Source organism: Podarcis vaucheri (genome assembly GCF_965113315.1).
Source record: "Podarcis vaucheri genome assembly, chromosome: 1".
Lineage (NCBI taxonomy): Eukaryota > Metazoa > Chordata > Lepidosauria > Squamata > Lacertidae > Podarcis > Podarcis vaucheri.
This window is the reverse complement of record NC_138759.1, coordinates 86,334,563-86,346,975: the sequence shown is the minus strand read 5'-3', so window position 1 is coordinate 86,346,975 and position 12,413 is coordinate 86,334,563. Positions and strand designations below refer to the sequence as shown.

Below are 12,413 nucleotides of genomic sequence, written 5' to 3'. Positions count from 1 at the left end.
GGTGGGTGTGATGGTACTCTTAGCATGAGGGAGGGAAGGATGGCTCCCAGAGAGCAGCAGGCAAGAGAAGTCCTTACTGAGGTATTTTGCAGGGAGAGAAAATAACATGAAGGATGGAATAGATTCTATTCATCACAGGCCCAAAAGAGTCAATGGTTTCTCCAGGAGTCCTATCCTGCAGAAGAATAGGGCGCAAGTGTCAATTCTACCTATTTATATCGCTATAAATTTGAGCTGGTCTATGGGTTTTGAATCTTGCCTGTCACCTCTGGTCAGTTTAAGCTGCAATCCTGTGCACACTTACCTAGACAGGGTCAGCCCTACCACTAGGTGGAGTGAGGCAGCTGCCTCAGACAGCAAATGCTAGAGGCACAGGGACTGGAGGCGAGGCGTTAGAAGACATAGTTGTGTTTGTTTGCCACATAGTTTGCCCTACACCGCCTCAGGTGCTGTGGAGGACGCTGTCCCATTGCCAGTGTTGAAGTAAAATTAAACTGGTTAGCTTCTATATGTGGAAATGAGGGAAGGCACTATCTTGTCCTTTGTTTCAAGAAACAAAATGTCTTGGACCAGTCCTGTAGCTGGTAAGAACACAGACTCTTTCCTACATGACACTGCTACCCTACATAGAGATCTTCCACATGACATTGTTTTGTGCTTCCCAATCAAATGGTAGAAAATTCCACTAATGACTGGAATCTGTGGCTAGAAGACAATTCTTTTGCTAGGAGTGATAGTAGCTAAGAGCGCAGTGATGTTTCTCAATGGGAGCTCATGGTTGGTAGCTACCTAGAAATCTTGTTCAGTCATTCGGAGGAGATAGGAATCAGAACTTGAAGCAGGAGACCCAAAGCTAGTGGAGGGGATATTGTAAAGTGGGTGCATTTGTGTGTGAGGGAGAAGAAAAAGGCATTTGTGGAGTCTGGAGTGAGACAAAGAGAGAGCTATGCTTATTGAATGTACTTTGGGGTGCAAAATAAAAAAAATCCTTCCAGTAGCACCTTAAAGACCAACTAAGTTAGTTCTTGGTATGAGCTTTCGTGTGCATGCACACTTCTTCAGATACACTGAAACAGAATGGGGTGCAAGGCATCTTTCTCTGCCAGTGCTGCCCATGCAACTTCTCATTGCTCAAAGAAGTGAGGGAGCATGCAAGAGTGTTTAGAAATATCTGTTCATTAATAAGAAGGCAGAGCAGCTGTAAAAAGTGTGAGCCCCAAAGCTGCATCCAGGTTTGGAACATCATCATCAGTGCTTTTTTCTGGGGGGGGACGCAGGCGTACGCATACCCCTAAACATTTTGTGAATCTTTGTACTTTTGTCCATTTACTGTATTTATTTTCCTCGATTTGATCTATAAAATGGTGGTTTTCTTGAGTCAAAATGAGAGTACCCCAAACATTTTTTAAGGAAAAAAGCACTGATCATCATTATCCATGGACCTCAAACAGGAGGATAAGACAGTATTATGTCTTATCCTTTGTCTAGGACTAGATTCTAGGGGGCTGGAGTGCACAACTCAGGGTGCTCCCAGGCAGCATGGTTACTGAGCATTCATCCTGATTTGTTTACAGGGTGGAGAGGCAATGTCAGCTAGTTAATAAGCGGGCTTCTTATGCAAGACTTCCCAATCAACTGGCATTGTGCAGCCTGAATTTGCCAATACGTGATTGAATCCCACCTGAAAATAGCAATAGTCTGCAAATGTCCTGCAAGTGTAAACCCAACCACTCAGGCTGGGGTGATTTCATACTTAATCCCTAGCAATTATTCTTAATTTCTTGCCCAGTTTGGGTTCTTTGACTCAGAACTTAAGACAGGGCAACATTTTGGTGCAGATGCAGTGTGGTCCATAGGTCACTGGCAATTGCAACAAGAAAATAATTCACCAGGCTCCAAACAGCTAGAGCTAAAGGTTAAATGTTCGCTTTCCAGCCTCACTGTGACTCTAACAGCTCAAGTGCACTGAGGTGACAGGAGCCGTCCCGAGCTAAGAACCCATATTAATTTAAGTCCTCTGACAGGTAAGTGTTCCCAACTTCTGTTATTTTCCCACTGAACATCATGAAGGCCAAGAGCTTACTCTGGATAGCAGGACTGTGTTCATTTACATTTTTCCATACCCTTTGGTAAACTAAATCATCTTATGGGGCACGAATGTTTCCTATTCTTCTCATAAGCCCTTCTTCCAGATATCTTTGGATTGTCCTTCCACCATCTGCAGCTCTGCGAAGTCTTCACAAGATACTTGCAAGTTTGTGGACTCTCCAGCTGCAGGTATGTGGATTTGTAGAAATTAGGAACTGGCAGCCAAATAATGAGCTGCTTAATTCAAATTAATATGGGACATTTAGTACTATGGCCCTTCTTACCTGCTTAGGGTTGTTTGGCCACATTGCTGAAGTGACAGTAGAAACTACAACTGGAAGAGTTGCCCTCCTATGTCATTCATAAATGGTAGCATACATGCTGTCTGGTCTAGACTCCAGTCTACAAATTGTGCTCTCTTGCCAGCTTCCTCCTTGCCCACAGTGTACAGCTCCTCCTATCTGTATGTCTTACGTATAACTTTGCTCAGTCCTACATGGCTCTTTCTTTCTCCAGCTGCACCCATGCATTGTTTTCTCAGCTTTCTGCTTTTCAGGTCACTTCCTACTTCAAGAATGGAGAACATGTGGCCCTGCAGACACTTTTGGAGCTCCTTTCAGGCCCAGCCCAGCCAGCGTGGCTAATAAGGGGTGAAATCCAATTATAGAACCATAAAAGATGGGCAAAAGCAGTGCTTTTTTCTAAAATAAAAATGTTTAGGGGTACTCTCATTTTCCTACTCGTATTGAAATACTGCCCCTCAATGAGGCCAAATTTAGATTCACAAAATGTTTGGGGGGGTGTACACCCCTGCACGCCCCCCCGAAAAAAGCACTGGATGAAACACAGTTCGCTGCGCTGATGTAGGTCATGGTTGCTGCTTGCCGCTTTCCCTCCCCTTCGCCATGACCCTTGTTGCCGACACCATCTTTCCCCCTCTTCTCTTGCTGCCTTCCACTACTTTTCTGCTGCTGCTCCTCTTCCCTCTTTCACTGCCTCCAGTGCAAGCACATCCTTGCAGCATCTTTGCAGCTCAGTATCACACTGCAAGGAAGAGGCCTTTCCTCAGAGCAAGGTATGACAGTTCTGGTAGTCACAGAGAGGGTAGTCACCACTGCCATTTTGCTACCACCGTGGCAAACATTGTTGATAGTTTGTCTCTGCAAAATTTTAAAGTTCAACAGAGGGCCAAGTGTCAGTGATGCCTCAGTCACAATGCCTTGTGCCCTTTCTCTCTGCAGATCAGCTGTTCCTACCATCAGAGCATTACAGTGGTACCTCGTGTTAAGTACTTAATTCGTTCCGGAGGTCCGTACTTAACCTGAAACTGTTCTTAACCTGAAGCACCACTTTAGCTAATGGGGCCTCCTGCTGCCACCGCGCCGCCGGAGCACGATTTCTGTTCTCATCCTGAAGCAAAGTTCTTAACCTGAAGCACTGTTTCTGGGTTAGTGGAGTCTGTAACCTGAAGCGTATGTAAACTGAAGCATATGTAACCCGAGGTACCACTGTATTTGCATTCAGCTTGGCCCTTTTGAGCATTGTAGCTGTTTTTATACATTTTATACATTGACCCCTCTCAAGAGATTTAGTTGTACCTCATGGGTGGTATTCAACTAACTCCTTGCCCTAAGTTGTTTTCTCCCAGTGGCTCCACTTTTCCTTATCGTGTTGCCCAGAAGGCAGCCATTTCTGGATTTCTTCTTCTGCTGTTCCTAGAAAGAATCGTGGCTGCCACTTGCACTATCTGCTTCCTCTGTTTGCACCCCCTCGGAGGTTTCTAGCAGCCCTCCCACTTCTGGCAGGATGGATGCCGAGTAAAAATTGCCAGCCAACTTGAAGATGAAATCCCCAACAATACTGCAATCCTAGCTCTCTGCAGTTTCTCCTTTATAGGTTGAAGCTCTGCCGCTGTCCCAGGGTTTCAAAAATAGATCTTAACACTCTGAACTTTCACTTCCTCATGTTTCAGCACGTGGAAATTGTGCAACGTCTTAAGCACAGCTTCTTTAATTGTAAACCTCTTAAATCTTATCACTAGATCTCTAACTTCACCGCTGTTTGGCTCCCTTGGACTGGGGGCCCCATAAGCTTGTTCAGTGTCCTGCCAGGTCACTTCTACTGGCAATTTCAAGTCCTGGAACCAGTGCAATATAAACCACGCAGGGCCCTCCCATTCCTCTCTCCAAAAGGCCCAGATCTGAACATAAGATTTTACCTTGCATGTTCTCCTGCTTCTCCAGGCATAATTTTTCAATTTCAGCAGCCAGCTCTTTTCAGAGCATTTTAAGGTAAGCTAGAATTTCCCCTTTGCTGAACTTGGCCCCATCATGCACCATGTCAGCATCTTGGTGACACTGACAGGGCCCATTTTTCCTGTTGTTTTAGTTCGGAAAATTGAGGATTTGAAGCTTTCCACTAGAAATATATATAAAAAAGAGAAGGGTCAAAGATGCTGAAGAGTATTATTGTTATTGTTGTTATTGTTATTATTATTATTGTTGTTGTTGTTGTTAAAATGGCCCATGTGTTCAGCCCCAAAAGGCCTTCTTCAGGGGCTTTCCTGCAAAACAATAGGTCCACACGTGAATTAACCATAGTTACATTTTGTTTTATACATGTTTTATTAAATGTGTGGTCCTAACTTTCTGTAAAAGAAAAAATATCTTTAGATATTTAGATATTGTTTGTAAACTTGCATCCATATCAATTAGCATATGCAAATAAGTGTCTTTTTAAAAATGTTTTACCTTTTTGCTGGTGTTGCATGTCCTCATTTTAGTGGTGTGCTGAGTGGCCACTCTAACTGAAACTTATCTCTGCTCTTTCACTGTTTAACCTGGCAGGCAGAAGGAGCAAGGGGTCTGCATTGCAGCTTCCATTCACTTGTCCACCTCTGTGCAGTCCTATAGAAGAGTCACAGTCTTCATAGAGTTGGAAGGGACCATGGGGGTCATCTAGTCCAGCCCCCTGCAGTGCAGGACTCTTTTGCCTGATGTGAGTCTTGAACCCACAACCCTGAGATTAAAAGACTTCTGCTCTACCAACTGAGCTGCCCAGCAGCTAGGATTCAGGAGGGGCACACATCAGCTGTCTAGCTCCCTCCCATGAAGTCTGTCTTCATGGTTAAAATCAGGCAGGCGCGCTGGCAGACAGAAAGGCGTATTGCAAAACAAAAACAAAAAATCCCAACAACACAGATGCTGCAGAGGCAACAACCTATGGCATTTTGGTCCCTGAGGCAGAAAATCCATAGTGTGCACAGCAATGATCACAAGCAACTGTGCCATGTTTGAAAGAGAAGGGGATGGCAAAGGTTTTTTTTCCAGAGGTGGTGGTAACTGTGGAAGGGATAGCCTCTGTAGCAGACAGCAAATTTAACTGGGCATCAGATTCCAAGGAGAACCCCTGCACCCCATGGTACTCCACAACCAGCCAACTCATAGCTCCAAATGCCGCCTCCAAATGTCTCCTGGTCCTTTCGTCTACTTCTTTTAATTTTTGCAATTTATTTTTAATTTCAAGTAACGAAACATATCCATATTAGAGCTTAGTAGCTGTGCAGAAAAGAAAGCAAAATAGCGGCTGATGGTTGTAGTTTTAGACGTTCCAAGAAAGGCAACCAAATGAAAGTGTCTCTCCATAAGGTTCAAGGAGTTGATGGAGGGTGAAATCCAATTGTCTTAACAAAGACTCTCTCTGATCCTTTCCTAATTGAAAGCTGGTGACAAACTGCTTCTTTGCCCCTCAGCTTAGATATGAGGAATGTCATGTTCCCAAATGCTCCTGGGTGTTGCATTCTAAAGGCTGCCAGGTTCCCAACTATCAGAAAAACATATTAAGTTATTAATGACTACAGCAGTTCTTTTGTTAACATCCCTGGCCGCTCATCAGCTAGGCGTTCCCCATTATCAAGATGGCCAAACTCATGACATTATGAAAGGTGAAATTTGAGAACATGAGTGTTTCTCCCTCCTCCCTCTTTTTTATTATTTAAATCTCATAATAATTAAAGGCATGTGGGTGGGTGTGCACTTGTATTTTAAACAGGAGATTTGTGGTTTTTTTGCATATGCATACCAATAACATGCAAACCATTTAAATGTTTGAGATAATAGTCACTTTAGATGCAAACTCCCTCTGCTGGTCTCTCCAAATAGCACCTATGCTTTCAAGTCATGCCAGGGTGAAGGGAGGTTGCCAACGCCTGATGAGGTGGAGAAATGGAAGTAGCAGAAAGTTAACTATTTGTAGACACTGTAGGATGTGTGAGGCTTTGAAAGTCCTGGACCGGCTTCAGAAAATGGGAATTGGGAGCACGGTACTACAGTGGTCCCAATCCTGCCTTCAGAACCAAGTCCAGAGAGTAGCATCGGGAGAGTGCCCCCTGGTGGCTCTTATGGGGTGCTGCAGGGGACTGTCTTATCTCCACTGCTGTTTAATATCATTCTGCATGAAGTCGCTGGGGGTGGTCATTAGGAGTTTGGGGGCAAGGTGCTAATGGTTATTTCTTCTTAATCATTGAATCAAAAGAGGCTGCTGCACAGTTCCTGGGCCAATGCCTGGATGCAGCTGTGAAATGGATGAGCTAAAACAAGCAGAGCTTGTATCCTGGCAAGAGAGAGGCGCTGGGGGTGAGTAGCTCCCGTGTCTGAGAAATTGGTCAGTTGCCTACCCTGGATGGGGCTGCACTCCCTCTGAAGGAGCAGGTTCACAATTTGGGGGTGCTTCTGCTCCAGCTTGGTCACAGGAGGCACTGTGGCTAGAAGTTCCTTTGACCAGCTGCGACTGATTCAACAGCAACAGTCATTCCTGGACTGGGAAAGCCTTGCCACAGTAGTTCGTGAATTTTCAGTGCTGTGGATTTACTGCAATGTACTCTATGTGGGGTTTCCCTCTTGCTTGAACTGCGGTTAGTACAAAATGCTGCAGCATGATTGCTGGCAGGAGTGAGGCCTTGTCAGCATATAACACCTGTGCTCAGAGATCTGCATTGGCTGCCGAGCCAAGTTTAAGGTTTCACTGTTAGGAGATAAAGCCCTTAAGAACTGGGGACCAGTTTATGTATGAGATCACCTTACCCTCCATGTGCCCCCTCGGCCGTTTCGATGGGCGAAATTGGCACTACATAATAGGTGCCACATAATACCTGTTCTGTCTTTGTAAGAACTCAGTCATTTAGTGGGGCAGCTCCTACACTTTGGAACTCCCGGCCTCTTGAGATCAAGAGGGATCTTCCTTGCACTCTTTTTGGTGCCTGCCAGAAACATTCTTGTTTAGGCAAGCCCACCCTGATGCTTAGGAAGTAATTTTAATCTGTTTTAGTACAGTGGTACCTCGCAAGACGAATGCCTCGCAAGACGAAAAACTCGCTAGACGAAAGGGTTTTGTGGTTTTTGAGCTGCTTCGCAAGATGATTTTCCCTATGGGCTTGCTTCGCAAGACGGAAACGTCTTGCAAGTTTGTTTCCTTTTTCCTAACACCGTTAATACAGTTGTGACTTGACTTCGAGGAGCAACTCATAGAACGCGGTGTGGTACCCTTTTTTGAGGTTTTTAAAGATTTTGGTGATTTTTGAAGCTTTTCCAAAACTTTCCCAACACCCTGCTTCGCAAGACGAAAAAAATCTCGTGGAACGAATTAATTTTGTCTTGCGAGGCACCACTGTATTTAAACGTCTGTATGTTTTAAAATAGGGTTGAAATTTTACTGTTTTATCTTTTGTAAACTGCTTTGAATGTTTTTTTTTTTACAGTCAAGCAGCATATAGATGTTATGAAATAAACAAACAAAGGCTTTGCAGAAGTGGCTATTAAGGAGGCCTTTGGGGGACAGAAATGGTTTGGCTAGGTGCAAATGGGGGGAATTCTTTTCTCTGATGTTTCCAAAAGGGCAACAGTCATTTCTTGGCTTGCTTTCTCCTAACAGGAGCCAAAACTACCGCAGTCATGGCAGAACTTCAATGTCTTCCCTCCTTGAAACGAGTGGCCGTTTCTGGGGGCACTCATGGGAATGAGATGTCGGGAGTTTACCTGGCCAAGCACTGGCTCAGGGACCCCTCTGAGTTGCAACGCGGCACCTTCCAAGCTACGCCCTTCCTGGGCAACCCACGGGCAGTTGAGCAATGTGTGCGCTACATTGGGAGGGATCTTAATCGGGCTTTCCTCAATGAATTTCTCACGTGAGTCTATGACCCTGTGTGTTGCTCTGCAGAGCTTCCCTAGGAAAGGCAAGAGTTATGCCACTCCTGCTACTGGGGAAGGGAAACTGCTTTGGCTTGCATTCCTCTCAGCTAGATCTGAGGATGTGTTGGAGTGCTAAATCATCACTCAAGGCTGGATTTTGCTGCATAAGGCTGGGGTGGAGAACTTTTGGCTCTCTAGATGTTTCTGAACTACAACTCCTCTCATCCCAGACCATTGGCCAGGCTTGCTAGGGCTGATGGGAGTTGTAGTTCAAAAACATCTGGAAGACCTCCATGGGAAAATGTCATCTCACCTTCAGTCCTGGTTGAAATCCCTCTTTTGGCCCAGGAATCTGCCCATTTGCCATCACCTTTGTTTTGCTCATCTGTTTCTTAGCTCCAAGGACTCTGACATAGACCACTATGAAGTTCAACGTGCCCAGGAGATCAACCAGAGTTTTGGGCCCAGGGATTCATCTCAGGCCTATGACTTTATGTTTGACCTACATAACACCACAGCCAACATGGGCGCCTGCCTTTTTGTGGCCACTGAGCACTGCCTGTTGCCCATGCACATGTCTCACTACATTCAGGTAAGCCCATGATCCTGGGATCTCCTGAAAATCTCATTTCTCCAGCTTTTTCAGGGAAGTAAAGCTGAAGTTTCCCCTTAAAAGCTACTTCTGTTCTTTTCTCCACAGAAGCATTACTCAATGGGGCCCTGCACCATCTTCCTTTATCAGCAGCCAGGAGAGGAGACTCTTTACCTCACTTCAGTGGCCAAAGCTGGAATAGGTAGGGAGTGATAATCAGCCTGGGCATTCCTGATGGCAGAGAACTATCCGTTCTAGGTTAACTTTGACAGGAGGGGCAGGGCCACTCACCTGTCAGTCATCGCATGTCATGATGCAGGGAGGGGGTCTGCTTTGCCAGTGCATTCAGCAACCAGCAGGACTGAACTCTCTGCTCTTCAGCTGTCCAGCAGAGGGTCATTAGCTGGTGAGCAAGGGTTAAATCCTGCTGCTTTGGCTGCATGCGCCCATTCTCAGCAGGGGACTGAAGTGAGCTGATTGGCAGATGGATGTGGTTTGGGGAAAATTGCTTCCTGGCCAAATTGGACACCTCCACTCCCAAGCAGGCCAAGATTGTACTGTGAACCAGAGGTTCCTCACTTCTGTTTTAGGGGGTGCCTGTCTTTTGAAGGGGAAGGACCCAGATGGAATAGATTTATTTAGGTTTCGGGTGATGGGCCTTAAAGCTAACTAAGTTATACTTCAGATGCCCCAGTCTCCCATCGTGCTCAGGTCTTAAATGCCAGTTTTTCTCACCTACATGAGTTGTTCTAGTTGTCATGGCCTTCAAGGGCCACTAAATGTTTTTGGTTCTTGGCATGGCACAGTGGGCCATATTGAGATACCTATTTACCTACTCACTCACGAGGTGTTTTTTAAATAAATAAATAAATAAATAATTGTGTCTCATGCTCCCCAGAGGAGCTCAGGGTAGGAGACATGTTTTCCGTCCCCGTTACACTCACAATAACCCTGGGAGGAAGAATAAGCTAAGAGGCAGTGAGTGGTCCAAGACCACCCAATACGTTTTGTGGGTGAGGGGGGGGGATTTAAACCCAGGCTACCGTCCTCCAAATCCAACACTCTCAACAACGATGTTATACCACACGGTTTCTGATACTGAGCAGGGCTAGGGTGGAAATGTCTTTCATATAGGTGAAATGCACAGGATCAGACCACCGCTGTGCCAGTTATGCAAAAGGCTTTCGGGAAGCTCATGCTTTACGTAAGATTGGCAGAGGGACTCTGCTGGGATAATTCCATAATCACTTCTCTGCTATTCCCCTGCAGCGTTAGAGCTGGGTCCTCAGCCCCAAGGCGTGGCGCGAGCAGACTGCCTTGCTCAGATGAGATCCATCATGGCCTGTGCTCTGGACTTCATTGAGCTTTTTAACAAAGGTGACCTATCCCATCATTCCTCGTTCTGTACTGATTCTTGGGATTTGGAGCTGGGCTAAATCAGAGGTGGGAACTCTTTTCACTCTCAGGGACTGCATTCCCTCACGAGGAGCCTCCTCCTGGGAGGCCTTGTGACAGTGGTGCCCAGGCCTAGAGACAAAAGTGGGTGGGGCAGAGCCAGTGGCAAAATGGGCGGGGCCATGGGCGAGAGACTTCCCTTTGCACAGTAGGTGCCATTCCAGCCATGCAAAGGTCAGAGGTTTTGACAAACACACTCCTTTTCATCTTCCATCCGGCCAAGTGAGAGGCATTGTTGCTGCTGAAGGGCAAATTCCAGCCAGGCAAAAACACCTGATGAAATCTCAGAGCAGGGCCTGTGTGGTCTAGGAAAGGGGTGTGGTCTGGGGAGAGGCATGAGGGCCTGATAAAGAGCCCTTAGGAAGCCACATTTGGCCTCCACCCTTGAGCTAAATGAATGTGACTGGCATTTTATTTTGCCTTGCTGTTTTCCCTGGGAAACCCTGTTTATTGCTGAATCAGAACAAATGTCAATAGGGTTTTGTGCAAATTGAAGCGGGTTTTCCCAGAGAAAGTGACAGGACAAAAAAACCCACAAAACCCTCTCAGAGAAATCACAGGAAAAACAGAAGAAATTGAAGGACAAAGGAAAGTGTGAGTGAGCCATTAGATAGTTGACGTTGCCTTTTTAGTTTTAGTGGTGAATGTTGACAGTCTTTCCCCTCCTAAACACACATTTTTCTCTTGTGAGTATATAGACAGAAGTAGATAGTGTGTGTCTGGCCTACCAAACAACCACCATACATTACTCAGAAATCATTCTGACGATATAATTCATGTTTTATGCTATATGCTTCTAGAGTGGTCCACTGTGTGACTTATGATATTCCATCTATTAAATAGCTCTGTTGTTGTTTTTAAATGAATTTTGGCATGAAGCCTTGACCAACGTTCAGGTGCCACTTGCTGATGTACAGCCCCATAGTGATTGTGGCTCAGGAGTGGGGTGGGGACCCCACATTTTCTTCTGCCCTAATGGACCATTGGCCATTAAGTGAGACACTCTTCCTTTCTATGGTCTGGTTGTCTTTCCATCTCCTCTTGTCAGGCACATTGTTCCCAGCCTTTGAGACTGAAGCATACAAGGTGGTTGAACGTGTGGATTTCCCCCGCTATCCTGATGGTGAGATCTCTGCTGTGATACATCCCAATCTGCAGGTGAGTATGGAGGGAAAAGGAAAGAAGGGGGGAGCAGACTCCTCTCCCCCCCCTTTCTGTGTGTGTAAAAAAATGTAATCTGTATGCATCTTTGTAGCAGCTGCTTCTTCTCCTACACCAGGCATGGCCAAACTTGGTACTCCAGATCTTGTTGGCTTACAACTCCCATCATCCCTTGCTAACAGGACCAGTGGTCAGGGATGATGGGAATTGTAGTCCCAAAACATCTGGAGGGCTGAGTTTGGCCGTGCCTGTCCAACACAATGTGTTAAAGGACTAGGCTCCTACACCTTTAAAAAGTGTGTAGAAATGAGAATGTTGGTAGGTGTTACAAAAGAGAGGAAACTTGCAACTGCCAAAATTCTTTCCCATGCACAATTGTTGTAAGTGTCTTAGCTGCCACTTTCTACTACATCTTATCACCCATCACCCTGCAGGCAGCAGTGTGGAAAAACCCTTGCTGCATCTGTTCCAGCTTCTGTGAGAGTTGCTCTTGCCACTCCCGTGCAGAGAAGATGTAGGAATGCTTGCTCCAGGTGATTCTTCTGACTGTTCTGCCTTTAGCTTATAATCAAATCCTCTCTCTTTAGGATAAAGATTTCCAGCCCCTGAAGCCCGGAGACCCCATTTTCCAGACGCTCAGTGGAGATGTGATTCTGTATGAGGGTGACAGCATCACCTACCCAGCCTTCATCAATGAGGCAGCCTACTATGAGAAGAAAGTGGCCTTCGTCAAGATGGAGAAACGCACATTCGCCCAACCTGCACTGCAGAAGGAGCTTTAAATAAGTTACGTTTAACCCCGGGAACAAACGAGACATCACCAGAAGCCGGTTCAAATGAATACATTTTATATCATCTAAGAAGCTTCTGTAGTGTACCTCGCCTAGGCACCGTATTTTTGCACAAAAAATAAAGAGTCCTTGTATAATTTC

The 12,413-nt window shown here is 45.7% G+C and overlaps 1 protein-coding gene across 4 annotated transcripts; it reads left to right on the top strand.

The window, feature by feature from the left end:
- Positions 1–2,891: 2,891 nt before the first annotated feature.
- Positions 2,892–12,409, top strand: ACY3 (aminoacylase 3). 4 transcript variants are annotated; one of them, XM_082215373.1, is made up of 8 exons: positions 2,892–4,379; positions 4,935–5,085; positions 8,017–8,269; positions 8,670–8,865; positions 8,950–9,067; positions 10,135–10,242; positions 11,369–11,478; positions 12,069–12,409. In XM_082215373.1, exons 3-8 carry the CDS (start codon positions 8,037–8,039, stop codon positions 12,261–12,263), a joined length of 960 nt encoding a protein of 319 aa, XP_082071499.1. In that variant the 5' UTR covers positions 2,892–4,379; positions 4,935–5,085; positions 8,017–8,036; the 3' UTR covers positions 12,264–12,409. The 4 variants fall into 4 exon arrangements, with proteins under 4 accessions (XP_082071499.1, XP_082071498.1, XP_082071496.1 ...); XM_082215372.1 differs by lacking the exon at positions 4,935–5,085; XM_082215370.1 differs by lacking the exons at positions 2,892–4,379; positions 4,935–5,085 and adding an exon at positions 5,107–6,722.
- Positions 12,410–12,413: the final 4 nt, after the last annotated feature.

What these genes read in the sequence shown, in the direction of transcription:
- ACY3 (XM_082215370.1), top strand. Translation starts at nt 6,647, where the DNA reads ATGCCTGGATGCAGCTGTGAAATGGATGAGCTAAAACAAGCAGAGCTT. An exon ending in GCAAGAGAGAGGCGCTGGGG is followed by an intron (nt 6,723 to 8,016) that starts GTGAGTAGCTCC and finishes TTCTCCTAACAG; the next exon opens with GAGCCAAAACTACCGCAGTC. An exon ending in TTCCTCAATGAATTTCTCAC is followed by an intron (nt 8,270 to 8,669) that starts GTGAGTCTATGA and finishes TCTGTTTCTTAG; the next exon opens with CTCCAAGGACTCTGACATAG.